At 35.5% G+C, this 12,818-nt stretch overlaps 1 protein-coding gene across 1 annotated transcript in view; it reads right to left on the bottom strand.

Annotated features, from left to right (window-relative positions):
• Positions 1 to 1,466: 1,466 nt before the first annotated feature.
• CLIC4 (chloride intracellular channel 4) overlaps positions 1,467 to 12,818 on the bottom strand; it is an 80,980-nt gene continuing 69,628 nt past the window's right edge. The window contains exons 5-6 of the mRNA XM_029227482.1: positions 2,699 to 2,880; positions 1,467 to 2,000 (exon numbers count right to left, since the gene is read on the bottom strand). Coding sequence (XP_029083315.1) covers positions 1,836 to 2,000; positions 2,699 to 2,880 — 347 coding nt within the window. The 3' untranslated portion in view covers positions 1,467 to 1,835. The remainder of the gene's footprint in view (positions 2,001 to 2,698; positions 2,881 to 12,818) is intronic.

Here is a 12,818-nt window from a genome sequence, read left to right on the forward strand (position 1 = left end):
CACCCACGGAAGCTACTGCTATAGAATTTCTCAATATATAACCTGATAATGCTTCTTGCTGGAACAAGATAAATCATCATCCAACATTTTATTACAAAAAGGTGGGTACCCAAACTTTTGATCAGCAATAAGGAGTTCTAAGAAAGGTAAAGCAAAGAAATCTCCCTGAGCCAAATGGACACAATATGGAGTTTTTCTTATCTTTCTATACCAAGCTAGTCACTGATAGGTTTAAACAATGCAGAATGCTTATTAAAAAATCAAGCTGCTTCCATAAAGCCAGTGCTTACTAAACGTTAGCATATCATAGGGAAGAAAACACTGCCATTTTAAAGCAATATACTTAAAATTTCCAAAAGCAGCCTATGAGAAGTAGCATTTCTTAAACAGGTTAGGTATAAAAATTACCAAAACATTATTATAGTCACAATCACAGTCTTTGGAGTAGTACATAGAAAGTCTTTTTTTTTTTTAATGAATAAATACATAGCAAACTTTTGTTTTATTTTCACCAAGTTCATCCTCCCTTGTTACAACACAATTCCTGGTTTAGGACTTCAATTTAAGAAACAAACATGAAGACTGCTACTCCTCAATGTGGCTGTAGGAAAATTTAATTGAAGGATGTGCAATGATTGAGATTAGGCAAAACTGCAGTCAATATGTAGTCACCATCACAACTATAATTTAGTCCAAAAGAAGTGAACCATCCTCTACCCAAAGTCTAACAGTAAATGGGGGTGGAGTGGTAATCTATGTGTTTTATCTTGTTTTTAATATAGGATGGATAATGCATTCTTTAGATTATCCACATTAAACGTGCTTTAGAAACAAAATTCTACTTGATATTTTGACAAACCCACACTACATTCCTTAGGTTAGTTTTTACATTACTAACCATTGTACTGCTACAGCTAAATCAACTAAATATCAGTGTACGTAGTGTTGCTCAAACGATCTACAAACAGCAAGGCCGATGCCTACCTAAAAAAAGGAGCATTTTTAAAATAAAGGAAGAAAGTAATAATGTTCCAAATGAATGGCACTGGGCAAAATACATATAACCAGTAACATATTTAGAGAGTATCACGTGCCCATTGGTTTCTCTTATATGCATAAAAGGCTTGAAGAAGATCTTGCAAATATTGTTCCTCCCTCTAGACTTTTAGCTTCTACGTAGTGTCAGATATTATAATTGATATGAAGGATAAATGCGTTTAGGCAAAAGTAAAAATCCACATACAAAGTAACATAGCAATATCTGTAGTGACTTTCTGGAGAAGGCTCTCTTCTCTGGTGGTAACATCCTTTAGTACATATCCAGGATAGACTAAATTGAAACAGAATATTTTGATACAGTAGCAATCCTTTCATATACTCTTACTAAATATTATAAAATTCCAAAAATACATAAATATTCCTTGTACCGTGCATTATGCACCAGTTTGGGCCTGATGAGATTGTGATTACTATTTTAACAGTTAAACAGTGCACCTCAAAAGTTCTGCCATCTATACACAGTGAATGGAGACAGTGGTGAGGGCTCTAGAGAGATGGCAAACTGCCTTTAAAGTGAAAAGTTTTTATGGAGTGTCTCCAAATTAGGAGGATACGGGGTAGGGGAGGTAGGCAGGGTAAAAGAACTTTAAAATAATACTGCTTAGGAGTATATATTTAAAGAGAGCTACTATACCTTGTCTATCCTTCATCCTAATCTGGAATAACTGCATGTTTGTGCAAAATAAAGTTTCTATCTTATAGGAAGAGGAGCAGTCTGTTAGGAAAAGCATGTTCTTAGGGGAAGATGTGAAGACATCTCTCTCGTAAGTGTTATTTTATTTGGTAAGTCTTTTGGCTACATCACTATATGCTACTTCAACCTCCTTATCACTGGGGCAGGTATTGGTGAACTCATCCCTACTATATGCGTTAGTTAAGTATCTCCAGATGCCGGTCATTCCTTTTGGAATATCAAAGTTGCGATATTTTTTGGCCACCACCTGAAATACAAAGAGATCAAAAATTAACATTTATATGCCATGTCTTATAAACCAGACATATATCTGATTTCAGGGCAAATTAATTCTGTGAATCTCTGAAAACTGCTTCTACCTGAAGTCTGTCACCTTCATTCTAACTAGACTTTTAAATAAGGACTGCACGCTACACCAGAGATTCAGAAGTGTGATGGTCATTGCAAATGCCTGCCTTGGCCATCCAGAGAAACAGCCAAGTATAATCACTAGATAAATACTTTAAACACACACACACTAGATCTCTGTTTTTCTTGATCTTGATCTTTACTGCACAACCATCCTATACAGCATAGTGTTTCACACAATAAATGCTCAATAAATATTTTCTGCCTTGAAAAGAAAAACCCAGGTGATCAGAGAACAAAGTTTAATGCTATAAGTCAGTGTAGCCACCACTTCAAAGTTACCTGTTACATCTTTGAATTTTTATGCAGTCACAGAAAAAAAAAATCCTATTTGTCATATGCCTTGATTTTAAGACATAATTTTCCATTTAATCAACCCTAGGGTGTTTCAACTATTGCCTGAACAACATTAGGTTACACTATTTGGGGGGTGCTAAACAGTGCGTGTCAGAAGATCAGCCAAGTTTCACACAGAGGAAGTGCTGCCTTAGTAAACAGATACTAGGTGTAATAGTGCCCCACATCCTGCAGGCCTACCTTGACAATGTGCAGTTTGGGCAGAAGGTTGCAATCAGCTAGTGTCATCTCATTGCCATCCAGAAATTTACGTGTGGAAAACTTAATGTCCTCCATACTATTCTCATCAATTTCATCGGGGAGGGGAGAATTCAGATATTCATCCAGTTTCTGCAGCGTTTTCAAGAGACCCCTCTCCAATGCTGAAAGAAAAATGGAAATACTCTAAGAAGAAAAACCACCCAAGCCCCAAGTAGAAGCGTTACTCCTTCAGTCAATAACTATTTGTCAAATGTTTCTCTGACACAGGAGAACAAAACAGACAATCTCATGGAGCTTATTTACTTGGGAGGAGAGAGATAAGACAAACAAATTTATAGATAAAATTATAGATAAATATTTTTAAAAAGCATGATAATTTCAGATAGTGGTATCTATAAAAATTTGTTAATAACTAAATGCCCCATATACAAACACAACATGGCCCAATACAGTTGATATTTAAACTGGGGGAAAAAATGGGTGAGAAAAGATAAACCTATTATTTCAAATCTAGGAAAGAAAACCTTGCCAAGACAGATTCTTGCCCTCAATTTTAAGTCCTGCTCCCGTAAAAGTATTTGGATTTATATCCATGAACTGTGTTAAGAAACTCCGATCCAAGCACTCCAAGCAGAGAAGCCTGAAGTTTCTGCACTGCCTTAATATTCATAAGAAGCCAAAAATAGCACTATCTTAAATAACATGAAAAATAGAGGTCAGATTAGAAAGTTCAATTTACAATCTGAATTGGAGGCCTCATTAGCAAAATAGATCAAGATACTATATGTTATAATTCAGAGAGAAGCAGGATGCAGCCACCCTGTATATCTAGAAAGTCAAGGTTAGTGACCCTTAGCAAAGAGGGGATGGGAACATCATTAGAAAGGAATATGAAACTAACAAAAGACAGATCCTCCCTTATCCCTTTTTGTCTTTTATCCTCTCAACCCACCTTCACCTCCCGCTCCCAGAATAGATGCGTTCACACTCATGAGTACAGTACTCGGCCATAACAGAAAGTTAAAATCACGAGGTGACACTCCATATTAGTTATAACTTTGAATAAAGTTGGATCCATCACAGAAAAAGGCAAAGTTTTACATGCTGTATATTAGATATTTCACCAGCAACATAAATGTCCTAACCTTATACCTCTTCTTCCAAACTGCTCCCACTGACTCATCCCTTGATCCCTTCAAAGTAGTCCAGACAACAGATGGTAGTCTTAGCTAGGTAGGGGCTGTAGGCATTACAAGGATTTTATAAGTACTTAGGAGATAAAAACCTGCCGAGCTTGGAAACCAAACTGAATATGGAAAAAGGAGGATAGAAGTATTCAACAAAATACAAATGGAGGCCCTACTACATGCCAAGTTTTGTACCAAGCATCGTTAAATTCACTACTGAATAAAACATAAAAGGTTCCTACTCTCAGTTTATATTTTGGGGCTCATCAACAAAAGATTCCCAGGGTGAATGCTGGTACCATTGCTGAGACATGTACCTTCCTAGAGGAGAAGCAGATTCAGGAAATGTGGAGATGAGTTCAGTATATGCTGACTTTGAGGTGTCTGTAAGACATCTGAGCAGTGATGTCCACAGACAGTTGAGTTCTAGTCTGGAACAGACTAGGCTGGGGCAATATATTTGTAAGTCCTGAAAGCACAAATGAACGCTGAAGTCATGGAAATGAAGGAGAAGCAGAGGGCCTAGGACAGAACCCTAAGGAACATCACTGATGGTGTTGTGTGAGGCAGATAATACATTTTTGTCATTATTTGGCATTTCATTATATGATTATAGAATAAATACGTATCCATTCTACTGTTAATGACATTTGTGTTGTTTACAGTTGGGGCTTCTTGTGCAAATCTCTTGGTGTGCATCTATTCATATTCCTATCAAAAATGGAATTGTGGATGAGATATCTCATACCTGTTAGAATGGTCATAATCAAAAAGACAAGAAATAACAAGTGTTGGTGAGGATGTGGAGAAAAGGGAACCCTTAGGCACCATTGATGGGAGTGTAAATTGGTGCAGCCACTGTGGAGAACAGTATGGAGGTTCCTCAAAAAATTAAAAACAGAACTACCATGTAATCCAGCAATATCAATTCTGGATATTTATCCAATATGGAAACCACCTAAGTGCCCACTGACAAATGAATGGATAAAGAAAATGTGGTGTATACACACACACACACACACACACACAGATCACATGCATATGACGGAATATTATTAAGCTACAAAAAAGAATGAAATCTTACCATTTGCAACAACACAGATGAAACTTGAGGGCATTATGCTAAGTCAGTCAAACAGAGAAAGACAAATACCATATGATCTCACTTATATGTAGACTCGTAAAAGACAGACAAACAAACAAGCTCATAGATATAGAGAACAGATTTGTGGTTGCCACAGGCAGGGGGTGGGCAAAATGGATGGAGTGACAATGATGTAATGTATAGCATGGCGACTACAGTTAATAATACTGTACTGCATATTTGAAAGTTGCTAAGAGTTGTAAATCTTAAAAGTTCTCATCACAAGAAAAAAAATTTGTATCTACATGTGGTGATTGATGTTAACTAGATTTATTGTGGTCATCATTTCACATAGTATACAAATATCAAACCATGTAGTACATCTGAAACTAATAAATGTCAATGATACCTCAATAAAATTTTTTTTTCAATTTTTTTAAATGGAGATGTAGGTTATAGGGTATGTGTGTGTTCAGGTTTAGTAGAAACTGTGATCAGTTTTCCAAGTTCAGCACAGCAAGCAGCAGTGTATGGATGTTCCAGTTACTTCACATCTTCAACAACATTTGGTATTGTTGGTCTCTTTAATTTTAACCATTCTTGGGTATGACAAATTCGGTTTAACATATTTTCATATTTATTGACTCTTTGGATATCCTCTTTTTGTAAAGTGCTGTTTGCTCATTTTTCCTTTGGACTGTCTGTTGTACTGACCTGCAGTCTTTTTATATATGCAGATGCAAATCCTTTGTGGTTATATGTATTATGCATACCTTCCCCCTTTTCACTTGCTTAATGGTGACTTTTGATGAACGTAAGTTACTAAACCTAATGTAGTCCAATTTATTTTTTTTCTTTTCTGATCAGTACTTTGTGTTCAGCTTAAGAAACCTTACCTACTCCCAAATTATGAAGAAACCTTACCTACTCCCAAATTATGAAGCTATTCTCCATTATCTTCTAGGAGATATATTATTTACCATTCGTATTTATATCTACAATCCACTAAGAACTGATTGTGTATGGTGTGAGATAAGGATATTTTCTTGACTCTGTATTCTGTTCCACTGTTCTATTTGCCTACCCTTCTGTTAATATCACACTGTTTTAACTATTGTACCTTTATAACAAGTCTTGATATCAGGTAGTGGAAGTTTTCAAACACATCTTTCTTCGAGATCATCTTGGCTATTCTTGGCTCCTTACATTTCCCTAATAAACTGTACAATTAGCATGTTAATTTACACACACATACGCACATGCTGTTGGACTTTTGAATAATCTATAGATTCAACACAACCCCAACTTGCAAACTGGCATCTTTATAATTTTGAGTCTCCCAATCTATGAATATCATTTATTTCTTTTAAAATTTTCTTTTTATTTTATGAAATTGAAAGAAATTTCAATTTCTTTTGTTTTCTATGTAGAGGCCTTGCCCATTTTTGTTAAATTTATTCCTAAATATTTGACATTTTTTATTGTATAAATATTTTTATCACATTTTCTATTGTTTCTTGCTAACATGCACAAATACAATTGATTTTTATAATAGCCTCATATGCAACCACCCTAATTCACTCTTTTTATTCTTATGGTTCATCAGTAGATTATTTTAGATTTTCTACATGTACAATTATATTAAGAATAATGACATATTTATCCCTTCTTTTATAAGTCTCATACCTTTCATTACTTTTTCTTGTCTATTATACTGGCCAAGACCTCCAGTACAATGCTAAATAGAAGTGCTGACAGTAAGCATCCTTCTTCAGTTCTCAATTTCAAGAGGAAATCTTTCACTACTCCCCTATTATGATGCTTGCTGTAACTTTTCTGTAGATTCTCTGTCAGATTAAGGAAATTTCTTGCTGTATTTTTTTCGCAAATTTTTAAAAAATAAACATCTTAATCATAAGCATTAAATTTTATCAAGCACTTTTTCTGCATCAATTGAAATGACCACATAATTTTTCTTTTATTCTATTATTGTGATAATTTGAATAGATTTTTGAATGTCCAAACAATCTTCCATTCTTGAATTAAACTCAACTTGGTTATGTGCATTATCTTTTCTCATATTGCTGGATTTGGCATATTTTGTTTTAGACTTTTACATCTATGTTTCAGAGAGACTGGCCTGAAAGTTACTTTCTTTTGATGTTTTTGTGTGGTTTGACCTCAAAAAGCAAGTTGGAAAGTATTTCCTCTTTTCTGTTTCCTGGAAGAGTATATGCAAGACTGATGTTACATCTTTCCCAAATGCTTAGAAGAGTGAAGCCATCTTTGTGAAATGGTTTTTAATTATAGATATAAGATGATTCACATCTTGAATCCGTTCTTGCACCAATTTTCTTACACTGTACTTTCTGTAAATTTATGCAATAGTGTTTTCAAATTTATAAGCATAGGGCTTCCCTGGTGGCACAGTGGTTAAGAATCCGCCTGCCAATGCAGGGGACATGGGTTCGATCCCTGGTCCGGGAAGATCCCACATGCCGCGGAGCAACTAAGTCTGTGCGCCACAACTACTAAGCCTGGGCTCTAGAGCCCGCAAGCCACAGCTACTGTGCCCACGTGCCTAAAGCCCGTGCTCTGCAACAAGAGAAGCCACCTCAATGAGAAGTCCACACACTGCAATGAAGAGTGACCCCCGCTCACCACAACTAAAGAAAGCCCAGGCGCAGCAACAAAGACCCAATGCAGCCAAATATAAAAATACATTAATTTTTTTAAAAAATTTATAAACATTGTCATAATATCCTCCAAAAGTCATTTAAATGCAAGATCTGTAGTAATCCCCTTTTATTCCTAATATTGGTTATTGCTGCCTCCTCTCACTTTTCTTAATTTTTCTTGTCAAGGATTTATCAATTTTCTTATTAGACTTTTCAAAGAACTAACTTTTAGCTTTCCAAATCCTGTCACATTTGTTTTCTATTTCATAAAATTCTACTTTTAGTATCTCATTCCTTCTACCTTCTTGATTTGCTGATCTAACTAAACCCCTGAGGTGGATACTTTAAGGTTACCAATTTTTAGCTCTACTTTTTGCCATTCATTCATTCATTCATTTGGCTGCACCAGGTCTTTGTTGCAGCAGGCAGGATCTTTAGTTGCAGCACACGGAATCTTTTAGCTGCGGCATGCAGGATCTAGTTCCCTGACCAGGAGTCGAACCCAGGCCCCCTGCATTGGGAGCACGGAGTCTTAACCACTGGACCACCAGGGAAGTCCCTTCTTTTTTCTAATATATGCATTTAGAGCTATAAATTTTCCTCTAAACACAGCTTTAGTGGTAGCATATAAATTTAGACATGCTATATTTTCATCATGTTATTCTTCAACCTATGGGTTATTGAGAAATGCACTGCTTAATTTTCAAACATGTAGAAATTTTCCAGCTGTACTTTTGTTACTGATATCTAGCTTTTCTTTGTGGTCAGGGAAAATATTCTATACGATTTCAATTTCCATTTTTTGGAAAATTTTTCAGATTTGCTTTATGGCTCAGCTTTACAGTCAATTTTGTGTTCCATGTGCATTTGAAAAACAAGGGTATACTCTGCAGTTGTGGGGCACAGTGAGATTAAATTTATATATCAATGAGATTAAAATTTTTCATTGTATTATTCAATTCTTCTGTATTCTCACTGAATTTTTCTTTTTGGCAGATTCTAAGTTACTAAGGGAGTAAGTTAAAATCTCCCACCGAGATTGTGGATTAGTTTATTTCTCTTTTAGCTCTGTCAATCTGGTTTATATATTTTGAGGGTAGTTATTTGGTTACACAAATTTAGAATTATTTTATTTTCCTGGTAGGTTAATCTTTTTAAATCAGTCTAAAACATGTTTCATTATCTCTTGCAATGATGCTTTCCTCAAAGTCTACTTTGTGCAATGTCAGCATAGTTTTGCCAACTTTCTTTTGGTTAGTATTTACACCATTTTACATTCAACTTTCCTGGGTCGGTCAGCCTATCTGTCTGTCTATTTATCTATTGGTGTGTATTTCAAATGTAGGAGGGAGGGAGGGAGGGAGGGAGAAAGAATTCCTTCTTGTACATAAGCAACACATTTTTAATGCAGTTAGGAAACTCTGTTTTCTACTTGGAGTATTTGAATCATTTACATTTAACATAATGACTACAAACTTTGGTTTAGAACTGCCATCATACGTTTGTTTTCTATTTGCCCTCCTGTTCTGTGTTCTCTTCTTCTTTCTTGCCTTCTTTTGGATTAAGGGTTTTTTTAATTATTATTCATTTCCCCCTCTACTTGTGTATCATACATTTTTTTCATATAATTTTTGAATTTTATTTTTTTATACAGCAAGTTCTTATTAGTCATCATTTTATACACATCAGTGTATACATGTCAATTCCAATCGCCCAGTTCATCACACCACCATCCCCACACCCCCGCAGCTTTCACCCCTTGGTGTCCATACATTTGTTCTCTACATCTGTGTCTCAATTTCCGCTCTGCAAACCGGTTCATCTGTACCATTTTTCTAGGTTCCACATATATGCATTAATATATGTTATTTGTTTTTCTCTTTCTGACTTATTCACTGTATGACAGTCTCTAGATCCAACCACATCTCAACAAATGACCCAATTTCGTTCCTTTTTATGGCTAAGTAATATTCCATTTTATACATGTACCACATCTTCTTTATCCATTCATCTGTCGATGGGCATTTAGGTTGCTTCCATGACCTGGCTATTGTAAATAGTGCTGCAATGAACATTGGGGTGCATGTGTCTTTTTGAATTATGGTTTTCTCTGGGTATATGCCCAGTAGTGGGATTGCTGGATCATAGTATCACACATTCTTTTGCTAGACTTTGTTTCCTTGACTTACTAAAGCTTAATTATAACTTTTACCACTTCCAGGATAATGCAAAGACCTTAGAACACTCTAACTGTATTTAATTTCCCTCCTGTCTCATACGCTACTATTGTTTTGTGTATTAATTTGACTTTTTTTTTTTTGGACTGCGTTGGGTCTTCATTGCTGTGCACAGACTTTCTCTAGTTGCGGTGAGCGGGGGCTACTCTTCGTTGCGGTGCGCAGGCTTCTCATTGTGGTGGTTTCTCTTGTTGCGGAGCACGGGCTCTAGGCACGCAGGCTTCAGCAGTTGCAGCACACGGGCCCTACACGGGCTCAGTACTTGCGGCTTGCGGACTCTAGAGTGCAGACTCAGTAGTTGTGGCGCATGGGCTTAGTTGCTCTGCGGCATGTGATATCTTCCCAGACCAGGGATTGAACCCATGTCCCCTGCACTGGCAGGTAGATTCTTAACCACTGTGCCACCAGGGAAGTCCCTGGACATATATTTTAAATCCCAGAAGACACTACTGTTCTATACAGACAGTATTCATTTGTATTTTATATTTATACTACTCTTTGCTTTCCCTTCCTTCCTGCATCTCTGGGTGTTCATCTGAAATCATTTTCCTTCTGCCTGAAAAACTACTTTTAGTATTTTGTTTAGTGTGAGTCTGCTGAGACGAATGTTCAGTTTTTGTTTATTTGAAAATGTCTATTTTGCTTTTACCATTTAAAATTCATAAATAAAAAACTAATATATTAATCATTACATTCTTATAGTAATTTTCAGTTGAAAAACTTGGTGAACATATGTTAAGAGAACTGATTCTCAGAGCAGCCATGGGACATAGGATGGGTAGATATTATCCTATCTTATAGATGCTGAAATAAAGAAGAGATTTTGCCTTTTCTCAAAATCAAAGAAAGGAGATCTGACATCTTGGAATTTGACTTGTTACGACTACCTGAAATTATAAATTGAACTGTGAATTTTAGAGGCTCACAGAAGAGGCAGTAAGAGAAAGCTGACTGGTCAGCAAGTATATGGATCCAGGGCTATAAATATAAATATCACATCTTGAGGCAAAAATAAAATATTTGGATGTGTTTGCTTTCACTTTTGGAGGATATTTCACGGCTTACAGAATGCTAATTCGTTTTCTTTTAACTCTTTGAAGATCTCATAACACTGTCTTCTGGATTCACTGTTTCTGTTAAGAATCAGTGCTCAGTCTTATTGTTTTTACCTTGAAGAGCTTTCTTTCTCTCTGCCACTTTTAAGATTCTATCTCTGGTATTCAGCAATCTGACTATGATGTATACAGGTATAGTTTTAATTGTCCTGCTTGGGTTTTGTAATGCTTGACTCCATGGCTTGTTATCTCTCATCAGTTTGGAAAATTCTTGGCAATTATCTAGCTATAGCTTCAATTCCATTTTCTCCTCTTATTCTGGGATTCCAGTCATACACATGTCAAACTTTTTTTATTGTGCCCCATATGTCTTACACTCTTTTCTGTGGTTTGTTTTTTTTTGTTGGATTTGTCTTTTTATCTCTCTGTGCTTCCATTAGCTATTTCCTTCTGACCTATCTTCATGTTCACTAATACTTTCTCATCATTGTCTACTCTGTTAAATTCATCTATTGAGTTCATAATTTCAGATATTGTATTTTTAAATTCTAGAACTTCCATTTGATTCTTTTTTATAATGTCCAGTCCTTTGCTGTAATTTTCACCTTGTTCTTTTACTTTTGAATATATATAAGTTATTTTAAAGTATCTGATAACTGAATACCTTGTAGTTTTTTAAATGGTTTCATAAAATGTATTAGTTGTATTCAGTCCTTGATATGGGTACTTTCTATTACTATTAGATTTTTAAAGCTGGTAAATTTTTAAACTCAGGGCTGGTTTATATTAAAATGATAGTCTACTAAGTCATGAACTTCTTTCTTCATATTCTTGTTAAAATTAATGCATCGTTCTTGCTCCCCAACCGTACTATATGTTCTTTGAAGGTAAAGTCTGTGTCTTGTGCTTCTTCTTCTGCATATCCCCTTAAATTCATGGCACTTTACCTCAGCATATGGTGGACACTTGGTCAATGTCTGGACCAGACTGAGAAAGGCCAATAGTTAAGTATAAGAGTTTTGAGTTTCATAAATGTATGAAGTTCAAAAGGCAATTAGGTGAAAATGTAAAATAGACACTTTTCAAGTCAGATGATTGAAGATATTTATACCTGACTTTTATATCTTCGTGGGAAGCTGAGAATAAGGTAGGTACTACATATTGCTATAGAGCACGTAGCCATTTAAAAAATGTAAAAAAGAACTGGTAATATTTTTTACCTAGGTAAATATCAAACAAATTGGAATGTGTTATGTCAAGTGACAGACAACAAGATTAAGATCAAAGAGCTACCTGTTTTATTAATAGAAAGTCGCTCTAGCCATAGCCAGGATCAAGCTAGTTTATTTCTTAGAGAAAATAGTTAAGAAACAGGCCAATAGAACCCAGTAAAATAAAGTTGACGAGTTAGGGGAGCTTAACTGCAACTGGGGAAGTGACAGGGAATCAAGCCATTTAAAGATAAAAGATCAAAAATATAAAGGCAATAAATATAACCTTTTATTAATTACATACAAGCTGTTAATAATGCATGCAGTCAGCTGAAATGTAAAGTTTATAAATTAACAAGAAAATGCAATGTGAGAAACAGCTACGTTAGTAAGGAGTCCAGAGCATGATGGAAAATTTTCACGGTTGCACTTAAAAAGAAAAAAAGGAGACAGCAGAATCTCAGGACTGTAAAAGAACAAACTTTTAAAGATTCAATATGCTTCCTGTCAAAAGCAGTGAATACAAAATAAACACATATTAGATATAAGGACTTGTTCTTTGATCAGATTACAATGAACAGGATCATGACCTATAAGGAAGACAATACTGAATTCAAACACTGAAATAATGTCTCAAACGGCACTTG

The sequence above is a fragment of the Monodon monoceros genome, unplaced genomic scaffold (genome assembly GCF_005190385.1).
Source record: "Monodon monoceros isolate NGI ecotype Baffin Bay Population unplaced genomic scaffold, NGI_Narwhal_1 Super_Scaffold_18, whole genome shotgun sequence".
Lineage (NCBI taxonomy): Eukaryota > Metazoa > Chordata > Mammalia > Artiodactyla > Monodontidae > Monodon > Monodon monoceros.